At 44.7% G+C, this 17,964-nt stretch overlaps 1 protein-coding gene across 3 annotated transcripts; it reads right to left on the bottom strand.

Annotated features, from left to right (window-relative positions):
* Positions 1–55: 55 nt before the first annotated feature.
* Positions 56–17,964, bottom strand: LOC120030103 (mitogen-activated protein kinase 8-like). Of its 3 annotated transcripts, none has more exons than XM_038975445.1 (12): positions 17,759–17,962; positions 9,798–9,978; positions 9,273–9,402; positions 8,881–8,939; positions 8,276–8,414; positions 8,007–8,172; positions 6,589–6,660; positions 5,485–5,667; positions 4,911–5,035; positions 4,264–4,327; positions 3,594–3,671; positions 56–3,265 (listed from the first exon to the last, which is right to left on the bottom strand). In XM_038975445.1, the coding sequence occupies exons 2-12, from the start codon at positions 9,917–9,919 to the stop codon at positions 3,117–3,119; spliced, it is 1,287 nt and encodes a 428-aa protein (XP_038831373.1). In that variant the 5' UTR covers positions 9,920–9,978; positions 17,759–17,962; the 3' UTR covers positions 56–3,116. The 3 variants fall into 3 exon arrangements, with proteins under 3 accessions (XP_038831373.1, XP_038831375.1, XP_038831374.1); XM_038975446.1 differs by having other exon boundaries at positions 3,144–3,270; positions 17,759–17,960; XM_038975447.1 differs by lacking the exons at positions 8,881–8,939; positions 9,273–9,402 and having other exon boundaries at positions 17,759–17,964.

The raw sequence follows: 17,964 nt of genomic DNA, 5'->3' as shown, positions 1-17,964 counted from the left end.
CCAAATTATACAAAATCTCAAGATCATGTACAAAAACAACCTACAAATGCATGACTCAAATTGTGTTTCTTTTATTTGCAGTACATATTTTTATTTTTTTTGGGGGGGGGGGTATCATCAGATCCCAATGCATTTATTCTAATAGTGCACTGTTCATTGGCTGTGATCCCAGACGCACAGAGCCAAGAATTCTTAACTACTTGCATGGCTGGCTTCACTAGCAAACATAACAAACCAGCACCATACATATGACTTTGTTTTTAGGCATTACTTATCTTTTATTTATCATTATTTGGCCTTACCGATCAAAATCTATTGGCCACGCATGATGTACTCCCCTCTCTCTGCTCCCTCTGGCCACAGATTGGACTGGTATAGGACCGATTACGTAACATCATGACTAGATTAAAGTCATAGAGAATCATCCTAATTCATAAAAAAAGGAAAACATGGATTGACAGTACCAAACATTTCTCTACCTTCAGAAACATACAAACTAATATGGGCTAGACCCATCACTTAGTTTAGTCCTAGCACATTTTGCGGAAGGTATTGCACATGAACTGTAAAAAAAAAAAAAAAGATTTTTTTTTAAAGGAAATGTACATAAACAATTATCTTTACTTCTAGGTGAAGTATTCATAATGTACAAAACTAGAAGTTTCCTAACATTGACAATAGTACACTTTCAAATAAATAAATAACGGAATCTGTATTCACATGTCTTCAATAGCTAATCATGTGGGCAACTAAGTATCCAAGAACTTATTGAAATTTAGTGAGGTAGTTCATCAAAGCCTACTTAAAATCATGATGATACTTTTTTTCGAGAGAGCGATGTGATACAAAATCAAAAGAAAGTCTACAAATTCCAAAATATATCCCCAATAATGCCGGGCTAACAAAATTAAGACCACATCAAAATAACAAAATATCTTGTCTTGATTAATTATGTTCTTGTGTTATAACACAGCTTCTATAATAGTGGATGGATCTCATTGGCTGTTATTCTGCTTCCCCTTCCACAACACGTCATGTTGCCAAATAATCCATTAGGTTACATTTTACATTCTGAAATGACTCTATTTAGGACAGGAATTATTCAACACCACCACATAACATCTACACTGCCACAGTTACCATTCAGCGCAAATACATTTGGTTTAATATAAAACCGAGGAAATTAGGCAAAAGAAATCGTCCCTTCTAAAATCATCAAGCACATTCTCATTATGCAAAGTAAAGCCGCAAACCACACATGCCTACCAGTGATTGTTATATATTTTTTAAAAGTATTTAACTTTGATGAAAGACCTACCTAAAACTGCCCCTTTTTTAAACTATTTCAAACGTATATTATGTGCTAAAATATTCTAAAGCATACATCATCCGCTTGACAGAACGTAGACTCCAACTTCAGGGTCATACCGATGCCGTAGAAAAATATACAATGCATTTTTTGATAACGGCCTCAAAATGTGATTGACTTATTTGTGGAAACTACTATAGTCCTTATCAGAAACCATTAACAACCTACAGTGTGCACACCATGACGACTACTCCTCTTCCTAGATCCTCAGGAATGAACGATTGACAAACTACAGGCACTTTTCCCTTTTAAAAGCAAAATAATAAACAAAACATACACTGGAGGGACACTATTATTGCATACAGTTCAGAATCATTGATAAACTTGGATTTCGTGGTGGTTCAGTAATTATTTTGTGAAGTACTGTACTGAGCTTAGTGCGAAATAGATTTAGTACACACATGCATACACCTTCTGCAAAGGGCTTAGCCAATACCTTCTCTGAGATCCAGCTTATTACACTCATAATTTTCCCAATTAGAAATGTTCAATATACAGCACGTTGGCAACCGTAAAAACAAAATCGTTAAGGTATATTTATATTACGTTAATAAAATTAGATCCGATTTTTTTTTTGTATATAGTTTGTTTCTGCACTTGCAGCCTGCAAAATCTCCATCCCTCCAAAGACAATCAACATCACCACATACACAAGCCCTCTCTACGTCCATGTTCGGACTGAACCGAAGCGCAGTCTTCATAGGACTCCTCCTCCTCACAACTAGTCACATCCCATTTCTCACAAAGCTTCTCAGCGTACACCTGCACAGTAGTGCCACTGCCATATTTCTCTGTCCTAGTGTTTAACATAACCCCACTGTCAAAGCAAAAGCCACCTGGAGAAAAGAATCACTGGAGAATAACTGACCAGAGCCGAGGAAGAAGTGCCTACAGCTCTCTGACAAAATTAAAATGATCAACATCTTCTGAGTTGTTTCCTTTCTGGACCTATCTGCATCCTTTTGATCATATACTGGAATACCCATGAAATATGAAAAGAAAATTCCGGAAAACTTTTTACTGAAAAAAAGAAACAACATTTCTTCTCTTACCAAAAGGAAAAATGGTTCAGGAATCAAACAGCATTTTGAGATATTTTAAGACTAAACTAACAAAGAACAAAGAGAACCAAAAAGAAAGCTGTTTCATCAACTTGGATTTCTTTACAAGGAAGTACTCACAAGAGGAAAACAGTTCTAAAGTTTCTCAAAATTCAATCCAATGGATATATGCATTAAAACACAAAATCCCATATGAAATAGGCAAAGTAATATTACTATTCTGAAGGGGAGTACTAAAATTAGACATCAATTAAATGATAGTTGAAATGGCTTACTGCAAACTCAAATTGAAAAAAATATATTTACCATAAAATCTGTACAAACTCATTCAACATCAATATGGCCAATTGAAATAGCAGTATCTTGAACTAAAAGTTGATGAAACTAAAAACAAACAAAAAAAGAAGCTTTGATAAAGCTTTTACAGATGTTCTCAAATTCTCACCAGCAGTCGAAACCACAGCGTAGTGAAATCATTCTCAGGTTAAAAAAATATTGATATGCCACAATAAATTACAGCCTGGACTCAAAAAGAAAATAACTCAAATAACTCTGTAGCAGTAGTTTTCGGGGAAAATTATAAAGGATTAAAAAATAATTTAAAAAAAGGTGAAACTGGCCTAAACTCTACACCATTGAAGACAAGCGGAGGGACTGGTGGGACAGGGCCCAGGGCAGGGTGATAGTCATCTGCAGCAGCCCAGTGGGTCCGTGTTAGAGGCTGTCTCCAGGCTGCTGTCCGTGTCGGAAGCCAGGGTGGGGTCGGTGGACACATCGTTGACGGACGAGGACGATACAGAAGGGTACTGCTGGGAGCCGCTGCTCACTGCTGCACCTGTGCTACATGTATGGAGAAACATAGAAGGGGCATCAAGTCAGACTTGAACCACAAATGACTTCTGGTTAGGCTATGACATTTCAGCAGAGAGAAAAAGAGGAAAGTTTCTTAAAGAAATGAACATGGTCCTTCAAGTCGGATCTGGAGCAGAAGCCGATTATGGGCAGAGAGACAGTGCCCGTCTCAATTTGTTCCTACCACAGTGCACTAGGACCAGTTTTTCCATGACCACGGGACCTGACCAGGAAAAAGGCTGGGCCATAGTTATAAGCTATAATCAGAGCGGGAGTGCTCAATCCCCATAGAGACAACGCTCTAAACTAACCTAAAGACGCTGGCTGTCCCCGGATCACTCCATTCTTCGTTCTCTCCTCCCAGTCCTGGACCTCCATGTATATCAAATCTGTGATGGAACACAACATTTGGTAAAGAGAGCGAGTACAGTTGCAACTTCCGATAACTTCACCAAAACGCTCAGGTTTCCCAGAATTCCGGATTGGAAGATTCCTGGAATCAGGAGGGAATAAGGAGGACATCTGGGAATCCTACAACCGGGATTTTGGAAAATCTGGGAATTTTGGGAAAGTTGGGGAATTTTGCAACCTTAGACAGGAGACATAAACCTAAGAAGAGCATGACAGACCGCAACACAGCAAGCATGACGTGACACGGAGTTGACACTTGAGAATAGAGTCAATAAACAGGGCTCTGTCAAAAATCATCAGACCAGGTTTAGATTAGACAGGGAGGCAGGCAAAGGACACACCACACACTTTAGACAGGGATTTGTTAGGACAAACAGACACACACAAAGGGGAAAACCTGCATATAACACTCAAATATGAATATTAAATGTCCCGCAAGTATACCGTGAGATGTAGATTCTTAGTAGAGTAATGTGCAATTGTAATGTAACATAGTGCAAACATTTAAAAGTGCTCAGTGTATACGTCAAAGCATGGGTAAGCAAAATGGCTTCGCTCTCTCTACTGTACCTTTCCACTCCTCCACTGTGTGTTCCCTCTCATCCAGCTGCTTGTCAGTGATCAACGGTGGGGGCTGCAACAGGAACAGGACAGAGCATACTGTAAGTGGGGTGACACGGGGACTGATGACCTTCTCTTCACTTGGCTGAGTCACATTCAAATATGTGCAAGGCGCTGCTGCACTGCTGCCAAATCTACACGTCTCAAGGCCGTTTTATGTCCGTTTTGAGGACTGGTGAATGACTGAGGGGAGTGCAACATCTCATTCTTCACCCACACACTGCGCGTTAGCCGAGGTGGAGATTTCGTGACTGAGGGAAAAACAGGTTGACACATCCAAGTGCAATCTCTGCGCTGACAACCTGCCTGTCAATGGAAGTCAAATCCAGAGCACCTGCTTTCAGCGACGGCCTGATAAACAGTCAGAGACGTTTACCATCTGATGTGGCCTGAGCCTTTGGCAGGCAGGCAAACTCACGGGGCTTTCATGGTCCCTCTTACTGTGAACCACAACTAAATGTGTTTTTTTAGAAGCATGCACACACATTAAGACACACACAAAGTAGACCTGAAGAGTCATGTTATTATCTAACATAAGAGTAGACGACACAAGAGCCACCCCTACACGCCCACATAATGAGCAAGTAAGTGCTTACCGCCTCCACTTCAGTTGGATCATACCACACGTTGATGTAGGGGTGCTGGAGAGCCTCGCTCACAGAGATCCGTTTGGATGCATCTATTACCAGCATCTTTGATAATAGGTCTCTGGCTTGACTTGCTGCGAGGCAATTAAGAAAAATAGAGAAATTAATGGCATGGGTAAAGTCGACTCGGCTGACATTCATTGTGCTGATAAATTAGTGTAGTGTACCAGAATAGTCCCTTAGTCAAGCATGATCAGAATCAAAGCAGAGTAAGGCTTCAAACCACTACATAAAAGACTGCATTAATCATCATCATCATCATCAAACTTAACTACTTTCTGTGGAATTAACAATTGATCACATAAGTAAGTCGGACTCTATTAGTTAGTGTATATCAGAGAAAGTGTTAGGCACGTAATGTACTTATATTCAGCAAATAACTGTCTATAGATTTAGAATATTTTAGTCATACAAACATGTAGGAGACATTTTGCATCTCACAACAGGCACCTCTCAATGACACACAATACTGCAGTTTTCATGCTTTGGGTGTCTCACAGGGGGGCGTGCTCTCCCCGCTTACCTTTCAGTTTGTTGTGCTCCGAGTCGGCTGGGAAGAGGACGTCGGGGAAGAGCTTCTCAAAGGTGAACCCGGCGTAGCGGGGTCTGTTCTCCACGTAGGTCCTTACCGACTGGTTGAGCTTCATCAGGAACTCCTGACTGGGAGTCCCCAACTGCTCGATCACCTTGTTCCACTGATCAATATCTGACGTTCCAACATGTAAGAAAAACGCTACACAGGGCTTTTCAGAGGCTTTTCACAAGGGGGACAATTGACAAAGTTTTGGGTTTGTAGTTAGTATGAAGAAATCGGTTGTCGTGGAGAATTATGGACACTGGACACATGGAGGAGGCTAATTTCATTCACTGTTGCCTTTGTTGAGCAACTGTGACTGAGTAATCAAGGGAAAGCTGTTTGATCGTCTGTTCTCCCATGAGACAGACACACAAAACACTGAAAACAGAACCGAAAGCCTCGGTGTGGAACTGTATAATGAGGTGAAGTGATCAGAACAGTTTTCCCTTCAGTTGAAGCGGCCTCCGACAGGTACAAACCATAGACATCGCATCATGGTATCGGTCCCAATATGGAGTCTGTGAGAGTACGGGCAGCACCATTGAGGCCATCTCAATCTTGAAGTAGTGAATGTTCTTCTTCTACTAGTTGTATGACTTGGAAAACAAACTGAAAGGATGTATACTGCCACCTAGAGTGAGTTATTTGAACCGGTATAAGCCGAGGTTGGTGATTTATTTCCATCTGAAGTTATAGAACGTTTCCTCACAAGTGTAATTAATTGGCTGATCCCTGGTGACCTGGATGGAATTATGTGATCCTTCCTTAACCCATAGGAAGTCCCAAACAGTTGACTACTTCAAAATGGTGGAAGTCCTCAATGTCGCTGCCGATACTGAAACGGGCTTTTGAGCACTAGAGTCCTCGATATCTCTCTATGGTACAAACCCATTCACATACACCGAACGGAAATGAATTTGTATGCAGTAGTAGGACGGTCTCAGCACCACAACACACACTTTTTCACACACATAACAAACAAATTTGCACACACATACCTACAAACTCACACACACAATGGAGGGACGATGAGGGTCCAGGTAAGGATACGATCTGTGCCTGGGAACAACACACTACCTCGGACCATTTCTGCCATGATGCAGCCAATAGACCAGACATCAACTGAAAAATGAAATGACAATCAAATTAGCATGCAGAACTGAAAAATAACAAAAGAAGGAACGAATAACGATGCAGACAAGGTGATGTGTGTGAGTGCAAACAAAGAAAATGAACGCATGCAAACTCTCACGTCAAACCGCTGTCAGTGTCCGACTAAGCAGTGCATCATGATATGGGTTTGCTGGTTCACTCTCTGGCATATTATTAACCAAAGTGGAAGAGGGCCAGAGAACTGCCTACATACCACCCTCAAGACTCTCAGTGGACTACCATCAATTTAATAGACAAAAGCCAATTTTAGATCATTGATAAAAGCTCTACCAGTCCACCATATACGGCTGTTTATCTTTGAAGAAGACCGTCAAACAATAATATGAGATAAGAGGGTATCTTTTGCAATTGCAATTTCTTGGTACAAATTAAAGGAGCAAACCATTCTATTTCAGGTGCTTGATGTGTGAGTCAGAGGTGCTTCGAGCTACAGTGATGGGTGCTTGGGGGATAGAGTGAAGGTGTGGGGGGGGGTAAAAGTGGGCGAGGAGGTGTCAGGCATATCAGAAGAGAGATGGAATTTCGACAGTTGCTCTTTGACATGATCGCTGCGATCCATTGTAACGAGCACGGCTTCAAAAAGAAACTCGGCGACGTTTTTTTTGTGTGCAAATGCTGAACTGAGCTGCTGCAAGCAGCACAAGGATACAATCCCTTCCTGGAAAAAGGATTTTGTGGCGAACCATTTCTGCCATAATGCAGCCCACAGCCCATATATCCACTAGATATGTGTAGCATAGAAAGAAGGAGAAGAAAATAAGCAAAGCAACAAGTCAGCAGGAAAGTTTGGGACATTTTTGGTCAAGAGTACAGGGATGCCCATATTTCCAGGCAGTAGAAGTAGAAGTTAAATAAACCTTTCCCCCCGTATTTGAGCACTGAATTTCATCGCACAACAAACCCGAGTCCAATGATTCGGCGATATCAAGCCCCATCACATCTGCACATAAGACATTCTTGCATAAAATGTTAATTGTTAAAGGCATGCGCACTAAAGTGAACCAGTGGATCCACACGTGACTGGATTCCCACTGACACCTAGTCCAGCTGCACCGTCTCTGGGCGGCCTCTTAGAAAACACAAGCGCTACATCTGCTGTGCACTGGCTCTCTACACCGGAGGAAAGGAACCCACAATGCATAGCCAGGCATGCCACCGTCACCTCAGACTGTGACACTGACACGGGAGGGGGGTGTGGCTGTGAGGGTGGGTGGGTGTTAGGACATTGTGGGCGGAGCATGCGACAGGCAGCGTTCCGCAGCACGCACAGCTCTGATGACCGGTCACTCACTCACCGTTGGCCTGGTAACCCATGCCCAAGATGACTTCAGGGGCGCGGTAGTAGCGGGTCACCACATACGGGGTCATCAGGAGGCCTGTGGCCGCTGTCCTGGCCAATCCGAAGTCCAGGATCTTCAGTGTGCAGTCCGACTTTACCACAATGTTGCTGGGTTTCAGATCCTGAGGGTGGGGTAAGGAGGGGATGTGGTTTAGAGATATGGGATGGGTGGATAACTCTCTAGAAATGTCAGGCTAGGCAAGGCGTGCGTGTTTGTGTGTCTACCCTGTGTATGATGCCCGCGGCGTGAAGGTGCTTGATGCCACACAGCATCTGGTAGAGCAGATAGGACAGCCGCTCGTGGTCCAGCTCCATCTGGATCACCTGGCACAGGTTAGCATCCATCAGCTCCATCACAATATAACTGGGGACGGATACAGAGGAGAGGGAAGGAAGGGTGGGTGAGATGACACGTACACACTCACAAACATATGCATACACACAGGCAAACACACACAGATACACCCAAGCACATGCAAGAATACACACCGATTACGTCTCTCTCTCACACACACACACACAGGCTGCCTCCTCCGTCATAGCAAAACCGTCCGTATACCCTCAGGCTATGATTTGTTCATTTTGTATTTTTAGCTCCAATCAGGCAGACAGAGATTCTCACAGTTCCTCCCTCCGCTGTGAGAATGAAATCACATTTCGTCCCATGCACTGCAACATACTAACCCATCCGTTATCCCACGATGGACCCCGACCCCAACCACCATACACGAAACAATTGTTGTATGTACTTCCTGCCATTTCAGCACCACAGCCTACCAGGGAACACTGAGCATATATTATGTAAAACCAAGGGCGACGACGTTACTTACACATCTTGGAACTCCTCCAGTGTCTTCTGTGGCGTGAATACATTTAACAAGCCAATAATCTGTGGAGTTACAAAACGCATCAGTGCATCATGGTTCTATGAGCAGCATATGGAGGGACACCGCATTCAGCGGTGACAACACGCTGCATAAGGGTGCACTAAAAACAGCAGGAGGGTTCTTTGCTAAAAAAACGGATAACGCTACAGAAAACAGGCAATTGAACATTTGAAAAATGGAAACGGCCAAGAGCTCGCGTAAAAGCTACAAGAGGATAGCAACATTCTGGAACGATCTCTGTCGTGAAAATGAGACACATTTTTACAACTCCCTTTCCCACTTGCACTCGCCCTTTTTGCTATCGCAGGTTCAGAGAGAGGGGAAAAATAGCTTACGTTCTTATGGTTGACACATTTCATGAGCACCAGTTCTCTGTAAGCTCTTTTGGCATGGGTCTGGTTCTGGAAAGGTCGGCTGAGTTTTTTAATTGCAACGTTGCGTTCAAGGTTGTGGTCATATGCTGAGCTGGGAAACACAAAATATAACAGGTTTGTCCATACTGCATGACGCAATCTGAAGAAGGCAAGCATGGCCAAACATCAATGTCTTTAATCCTTTTTTTCTTTTCTTTTTAAACTAGGAGGCGTGTGAGTTGTTCACACTTTCCCATGTCCTAGATAAATAACAAGGTACAAGTATCGAAGTCTAATACTGGACCCATGGCATACAAACAACCTGCAACAGCTAATAACATATCATATTGACTTCCAATGCCATTTTTAAAAAAGCTATCAAATGGTTATGTTAGATAATGTTATTTTCCAACGTAACACACGCAGTTCTAACATAGCCACTTGATAATGAGTACCGGGCTACAACGCCTGTCTTTTCCTGTCTAATTCACAGCTCCGTCTACTCACCAGACAATCCCTTGTGCTCCGGAGCCTATGGGTCTTAAATTCTGGTAGCGCTTCAACACCGTAAAAGTGGAATCACCGACGTCTAAACTGTAAAACTCCTTTTCACGCTTATTCCGATTCATGATGAAATCTGGACAAAGTGTGTATTTTGGGCATCCAAGTGGAACTTCTGTCTCAAGACCTAAGAAAGAGGGAGAAGACAGCAGGGAGATTTTTAAAAAGTACTAGCATTTCATCAGCTTATTACCTGGACATTCCAAGCCATAGTTTTTTTTGATTGATTGACATAGGCTGCATTGAGAATTTGATTGACAGGCTGCATTGAGTGTAAAAAGCAATGACATTTGGATAATTTACAGTGCATTCTGAAAGTATTTAGACCTTGTCCCTTTTTCCACATTTTGTTATGTTACATCCTTATTCTAAAATGTATTTTTTTTTAAATGTACACCTCAATCACAGCCACGCTCAAGGTCCTAAACGATATCAGAACCGCTATCGATAAAAGACAATACTGTGCAGCCGTCTTCATCGACCTGGTCAAGGCTTTCGACTCTGTCAATCACCTCATTCTTATCGGCAGACTCAATTGCCTTGGCTTCTCAAATGACTGCCTCGCCTTGTTCACCACCTACTTCTCAGATAGAATTCAGCGTGTCAAATTGGAGGGCCTGTTGTCCGGACCTCTGGCAGTCTCCATGGGGGTGCCACAGGGTTCAATTCTCGGGCCGACTCTTTTCTCTGTATATATATATATATCAATGATGTCGCTCTAGCTGCTGGTGATTCTCTGATCCACCTCTATGCAGACGATACCATTTTGTATACATCTGGCCCTTCTTTGGACACTGTGTTAACAAACCTCCAAACGAGCTTCAACGCCATACAACACTCCTTCCGTGGCCTCCAACTGCTTTGAAATGCTAGTAAAACTAAGTGCATGCTCTTCAACCGATTGCTGCCCGCACCCTCCCACCTGACTAGCATCACTACACTGGACAGTTCTGACCTAGAATATGTGGACAACTACAAATACCTAGGTGTCTGGTTAGACTGTAAACTCTCCTTCCAGACTCACATTAAGCATCTCCAATCCAAAATAAAATCTAGAATCGGCTTCCTATTTCGCAACAACGCCTCCCTCACTCATGCCGCCAAACATACCCTCGTAAAACTGAATATCCTACCGATCCTTGACTTAGGCGATGTCATTTACAAAATAGCCCCCAACACTCTACTCAGCAAACTGGATGTAGTCTATCACAGTGCCATCCGTTTTATCACCAAAGCCCCATATACTACCCACCACTGCGACCTGTATGCTCTCGTTGGATGGCCCTCACTACATATCCGTCGCAAAACCAACTGGCTCCAGGTCATCTATAAGTCTTTGCTAGGTAAAGCCCCGCCTCATCTCAGCTCACTGGTCACAATAGCAACACCCATCCGTAGCACGCGCTCCAGCAGGTATATTGCACTGGTCATCCCCAAAGCCAACACCGCCTTTCCTTCCAGTTCTCTACTGCTGCCAATGACTGGAACGAATTGCAAAAAAAATCACTGAAGCTGGAGTCTTATATCTCCCTCTCTAACTTTAAGCATCAGCTGTCTGGGCAGCTTACCGATCACTGTACCTGTACACAGCCACACCTCATCCTCATATTATTACTTACCCTCTTGCACCCCAGTATCTCTACTTGCACATCTATCACTCCAGTATTAATGCTAAATTGTAATTAATTTCACCTCTAGGGCCTATTTATTGCCTACCTCCCTACTCCTCAACATTTGCACACACTGTACCTAGATTTTTCTATTTTTCTATTATTTTGTGTTATTGACTGTACGTTTGTTTATATGTAACTCTGTGTTGTTGTTTTTGTCGCACTGCTTTGCTTTATCTTGGCCAGGTCGCAGTTGTAAATGAGAACTTGTTCTCAACTGGCCTACCTGGTTAAATAAAGGTGAAATAAATAAATAAAAATCTACACACAATACCCCATAATGACAAAGCCAAAACAGGTTTTTAGAAGAAAAAATTTTTAAATACCTTATTTACATAATTATTCAGACCCTTTGCTATGAGACTCAAAATTGAGCTCAGGTGCATCCCGTTTCTGTCACGAACGTCGTCAGGGAAATGACCGGACCAAGGTGCAGCGTGGTGAGCGTACATTTTTCTTTATTTTAAATGTCGCCAACAAAACAAGAAACAACAAAAACGAACGTGAAGCTTACTAGGGCTATACAGGCCACTAACAAAGACAACTACCCACAACTAAGGTGGCAAAACAGGCTGCCTAAGTATGATTCCCAATCAGAGACAACGATCGACAGCTGCCTCTGATTGGGAACCACACTCAGGCCAAACACAAAGAAATACAACACATAGAATGCCCACCCCACATCACACCCTGACCTAACCAAATAGAGAAATAAAACGGCTCTCTAAGGTCAGGGCGTGACAGTACCCCCCCAAAGGTGCGGACTCCCGGCCGCAAACCTGAACCTATAGGGGAGGGTCCGGGTGGGCATCTACTTCGGTGGCGGCTCCGGTGCTGGACGCAGATCCCGCTCCACCTCTGGCTCACCCCACTAAAGGTGGCGCCTCTGGTGCGGGGACCCTCGTCGCCGACCCCGGACTGGGGACCTTCTCCGCAGGCCCCGGACTGGGGACCCTCGCCGCCAACTCCGTACTAGGGACCCTCGTTGCAGGCCCCGGCCTGGGGACCCTCGCTGCAGGCCCCGGACTGGGGACCGTCGCTGGAGGCTCCGGACTGGGGACCGTCGCTGGAGGCTCCGGACTGTGGACCGTCGTTGGAGGCTCCGGACTGTGGACCGTCGTTGGAGGCTCCGGACTGTAGACCGTCGTTGGAGGTTCCGGACTGTAGACCGTCGTTGGAGGTTCCGGACTGTAGACCGTCGTTGGAGGTTCCGGACTGTAGACCGTCGTTGGAGGTTCCGGACTGTGGCCCGTCGTTGGAGGTTCCGGACTGTGGCCCGTCGTTGGAGGTTCCGGACTGTGAAACGTCGTTGGAGGTTCCGAACTGTGAAACGTCGCCGGAAGCTCTGGACTGGGAACTGTCGCCGGAAGCTCTGGAGTGGGAACTGTTGCCGGAAGCTCTGGTGTGTGTAGGTGCACTGGAGGCTTGATGCGTGGGACCGGCACCGGTGGCACCGGGCTGATGACACGCACCTCAGGGCGAGTGCGGAGAGGAGGCACAGGACGTACTGGACTGTGGAGGCGTACAGGAAGCCTGGTGCGTGGAGCTGCCACAGGGCTCACCAGGCTGGGGAGACCTACTGGGGGCCTGGTACGTGGAATCAGAACAGGTCTCACTGAACTGGGGAGATGCACTGGAAGCCTGGTGCGTGGAGCAGAAACCGGATACGCTGGGCCGTGGAGGCGCACTGGAGGTCTCAAGCGTAGAGCTGGCACAACCCGTCCTGGCTGGATGGTTACTTTCGCCCGGCAAATGCGGGGCGCTAGCACAGGACGCACTGGGCTGTGCAGGCACACCGGAGACACAGTGCGCAGAGCCGGCGCAGGATATCCTGGGCCGTAGAGACGCACTGGAGGCCAGATGCGCTGAGCCGGCACCATGCGGGGAGCTGGAATATAGCGCACCGGGCTATGAGTGCGCACTGGAGACACCGTGCGCATCACTGCATAACATGGTGCCTGACCAGTCACACGCTCCCCACGGTAAGCACGGGGAGTTGGCTCAGGTCTCCAACCTGACTCAGCCAATCTCCTCATGTTCCCCCCCCCCCAAAAAAAAATTGGGGGGGCTGCCTCTCGTGCCTGCTCCGCTGTGCCAACTCCTCGTACTGTCGCCGCTCTGCTTTCGCCGCCTCTATCTCCTTCCTTGGACGCCGATACTCTCCAGCCTTTGCCCAGGGTCCCTTGCCTTCCAAGATCTCCTCCCATGTCCATTCCTCCAGAAAACGCTGCTCCTCCCGGCAACGCCGCTTTTTTCTTTTGGTAGTGGTAGGTAGTTCTGTCACGAACGTCGTCAGGGAAATGACCGGACCAAGGTGCAGCGTGGTGAGCGTACATTTCTCTTTTTTAAATGTTGCCAACAAAACAAGAAACAACAAAAACGAATGTGAAGCTTACTAGGGCTATACAGGCCACTAACAAAGACAACTACCCACAACTAAGGTGGCAAAACAGGCTGCCTAAGTATGATTCCCAATCAGAGACAACGATCGACAGCTGCCTCTGATTGGGAACCACACTCAGGCCAAACACAAAGAAATACAACACATAGAATGCCCACCCCACATCACACCCTGACCTAACCAAATAGAGAAATAAAACAGCTCTCTAAGGTCAGGGCGTGACAGTTTCCATTGATCATCCTTGAGATGTTTCTCCAACTTGATTGGAGTCCACCTGTGGTAAATTCAATTGATTGGACATGATTTGGAAAGCCACACACCTGACTATATAAATGTCCCACAGTTGACAGTGCATGTCAGAGCAAAAACTAAGCCATGAGGTCGAAGGAATTGTCCGTAGAGCTCCCAGACAGGATTATGTCGAGGCACAGATCTGGGAAAGGGTACCAAAACATTTTTGCAGCATTGAAGGTCCCCAAGGACACAATGGCCTCCATCAATCTTAAATGGAAGAAGTTTGGAACCACAAAGACTCTTCCTAGAGCTGGCCAAACTGAGCAATCGGGGGAGAAGGGCCTTGGTCAGGGAGTTGACCAAGAACCCGACGGTCACTCTGACAGAGCTCCAGAGTTCCTCTGTGAAGATGGGAGAACCTTCCAGAAGGACAACCATCTCTGCAGCAATCCACCAATCAGGCTTTTATGGTAGAGTGGCCAGACGGAAGCCACTCCTCAGTAAAAGGCACATGACAGCCCGCTTGGAGTTTGCCAAAAGGCACCTAAAGACTCTCAGACTATGAGAATCAATACTCTTCTCTGATTTAAACCAAGATTGAACTCTTTGGCCTGAATGCCAAGCGTCACGTCTGGAGGAAACCTGGCACCATCCCTATGGTGATGATTGGTGGTGGCAGCATCATCCTGTGGGGATGTTTTTCAGCGGCAGGGACTGGGAGACTAGTCAGGATCGAGGCAAAGATGAACGGCGCAAAGTACATGATGAAAACCTACCTCCAGAGCGCTCAGGTCCTCAGACTGGGGTGAAGGTTCACCATCCATCAGGATAATGACACTAAGCACACAGCCAAGACAACGCAGGAGTGGCTTTGGGAAAAGTCTCTGAATGTCCTTGAGTGTCCCAGCCAGAGCGGACTTGAACCCGATTGAACATCTCTGGAGAGACCTGAAAATAGCTGTGTGGCAACGCTCCCCATCCAACCTGACAGAGCTTGAGAGGATCTGTAGAGTAGAATGGGAGAAACTCCCCAGATACAGGTGTGCCACGCTTGTAGTGTCATTCCCAAGAAGAATCAATGCTGTAATCGCTGCTAAAGGTGCTTCAACAAAGTACTGAGTAAAGGGTCTGAATACTTATTTAAATTAAATATTCAAAAATAAAAAAAATAAAAAATAAAAATTGGCATAAAATATTTTTTTTAAACTGTTTTTTGCTTTATCATTATGGGTTCATGTGTGTAAATTGATGAGGGAAAAAAAAACATTTAATCAACTTTAGAATAAGGCTGTAACTTAACAAAATTTGGGAAAAGTCAAGGGGTCTGAATACTGTTCGAAGGCACTGTACATCATTTCTCTACAGCTTTAAAAAGGCCCTTCCTGAGGTTTGTGGAAGTTCTTTGCTAGCATTATAGCAAATATAGCAGCTTAAAAACAAACACTTTAGTTGCTTGCTTGGCTGAGATATGGGGCAGCGCTAGGAACGTTTCTCACAAGCCAATATAGAAATCGCACAGCTATCACATCGAGAGTGACTAGCACCACTGTCTGATGCCCATTTGAGCCTGCAGAAATGTTTATTTAAGACTCCTTGCTCAGGCAAATAGAAGGAAGGAGTGAGGCAGAGAGAGAGAGAAAAAAAGAGAGGGAGGGAGCGCTGGATTTGATATGGAGTTAGAAGACAAAATCATTACTCAAATGTAGGCCCATTTCCACTGGCTGATGGCTGCACAGTCGACAGACCATTAATTGACCTCCATACGCCTACACAGCCACCTTCCCCTCCTCTTCACACGAAGGGGCATTCAGTGTGGGGGGGTTCATCCCGGATGAAAGGCATGTCAACGGCCCGAAGCCGTGCTATGAGATGGAGGGACTAAAAAAAAGGTTTGGAGGAGCTTGAACAAAATGCTTTACCGACACAAAAGGGAAGTGAAATCACTCCGTGCAATCGCTCCGTGCAATTGTGCACTCTGGAGCAGGATGAATGGCGGTGCAAACAACTGAATGACTATGCCCTATACAGAGGGACTGAATTGAATGATATGCGTGTCATTGTATTAAAACAACATAAATGACACTATTTTGATTCACATGATCAATGGAAATGTGAGCATTTTGCATCATAGTTCGTTTGTGAAAAGCTAACAGACAGGATAAAAACACTAACACATACTGTGTGCAACAAGGTTTACTAAAAGCAGGAGCCATGGAGCAGAAGAAGGTGTAACAACGACATTTGGTCTTTAGATGTGGCACTCGGATAGATGAGTGGTAGAGAGAGAGAGAGCTTCTCTCACAGAGACTCTGAGAGAAGCTGAGAGAATATGCGATTAGAGGGAGGCAGAGAATTGTAGCCATGAAGCATGTCGCCGTCGCGGACAACATCGCCCACCCACAGGTGAAGGCTACATCGTCTGTTGCTGTTTCAAGGTCTCGCTCTAAATCACAAGTTCGTGGTGTCTGGGACATTTCAGTAAAAATGGGGGCCATTTCATTCACAGCAATAACTGTGAAGGAAATAATCATCCATGTCTCTCGATCATGCCATTAATGCCCAGCTGGTGTCTACATCTAACCTAAATTAATATGACTTCTTAAATGATCGGTGGTTTTCACCAGCCTACTTTTCCAGCTAATGAAGACACTGTAGCCCATCACCACTGACCGCAAGAACGAGCAACGTCAGAATTAGAAGCAATTTGTCAAATGCCTCTGGCTGCATCTGTTACGGAGGTCATTCTTCTATGACACACCTTAGGCTGGAATGGCCAACGAAGGTGTCCGACATCTTTCAAAACGAAATGCGACAGTAATCTTTAGCCAAGTGTTGTTAATCGAATGAATAGGAAGTCAAAGGAAGATATGATTGAACCATATTTACCATCACTGTAATTATATTAATAGCGTTCTTATTGTAGATAGACGGGTATTATGTCGATGTGACAGCTGCCTGAACATAACACCGTCGATTAATTATTCTGCAATGTTTTAGGTATATTGGATGAAATGTAGTCGATCCAGATATGCTGACGACTTCATCCATCAAAAGAGTTACAATTTTGCACAAGCTGCTGCTATTCCTCTCACTTGCTAAATAGACATCGACTTGACGCACTAGCAGAATAGGTAAGCCTGCGAACACACGTTTATACTACTCAATTGGTGGTAGGCAAATTGTCAATTGCCCATTTCTTTACCGAATGGCGGGCATGTGTTTCATATTTGAGAAATGTAGCATGTCAAATGTAACCAAGTCATTTATGTTGTCAGTATCTGCTGCGAAGATAGGTAGTTGTTACAATGTAACACAGCAGGTAGTTACAGTCTTGTTACAATGTAGCGTATTTTATAGAGTCTCGTGTGCATTTAAATTCATCGCGCATTGAGAAGTATCCAATAGCCAGATTTTTTAAGGCGGTGCACGTCTTTAAAATTGCAATAGGCCTATAGGCCGAAACTCGACAATATGTTCCAGCAAGCTGGTTGCAGCTATTTATTGTAATTTCTGTGTTCCTTGCGACCCATCAGTGACAATACCCTCCCCCTCCCCCACTGCTAACAATAACATGTCTTATAAAGGTTTCATATGGAACTCACCTCACTCCAAAAGAACGCGTTCGTAATTCCAAAACTGTCAAACCGCGGTTTCTGGTCTTCCGTTTAAATATGCAGCAGAATGTTTGAATATCTTATAATATCTTCTCGTTAGTAAGACAACCTCTGAATCCGCTGCGTTTCCTTCCACTGGCAGGCCTGGATCTGCAAAATACATGTGTACTACGTAGCCTAATCTTTGCGCTTCC

The sequence above is a fragment of the Salvelinus namaycush genome, chromosome 35 (assembly GCF_016432855.1).
Source record: "Salvelinus namaycush isolate Seneca chromosome 35, SaNama_1.0, whole genome shotgun sequence".
In the NCBI taxonomy this organism is placed as follows: domain Eukaryota; kingdom Metazoa; phylum Chordata; class Actinopteri; order Salmoniformes; family Salmonidae; genus Salvelinus; species Salvelinus namaycush.
The sequence above is the reverse complement of the archived record's forward strand: the minus strand, read 5'-3'. Positions and strand labels throughout refer to the sequence as shown.

Bases quoted from the DNA above. Each gene is read 5' to 3' on its own strand.
- LOC120030103 (XM_038975445.1), bottom strand. From the start codon at position 9,919: ATGAATCGGAATAAGCGTGAAAAGGAGTTTTACAGTTTAGACGTCGGT. The intron at 9,403-9,797 runs GTGAGTAGACGG...TGTGTTTCCCAG, and splicing joins GGAGCACAAGGGATTGTCTG to CTCAGCATATGACCACAACC. The intron at 8,940-9,272 runs GTAAGCTATTTT...GTAACTCCACAG, and splicing joins AATGTGTCAACCATAAGAAC to ATTATTGGCTTGTTAAATGT.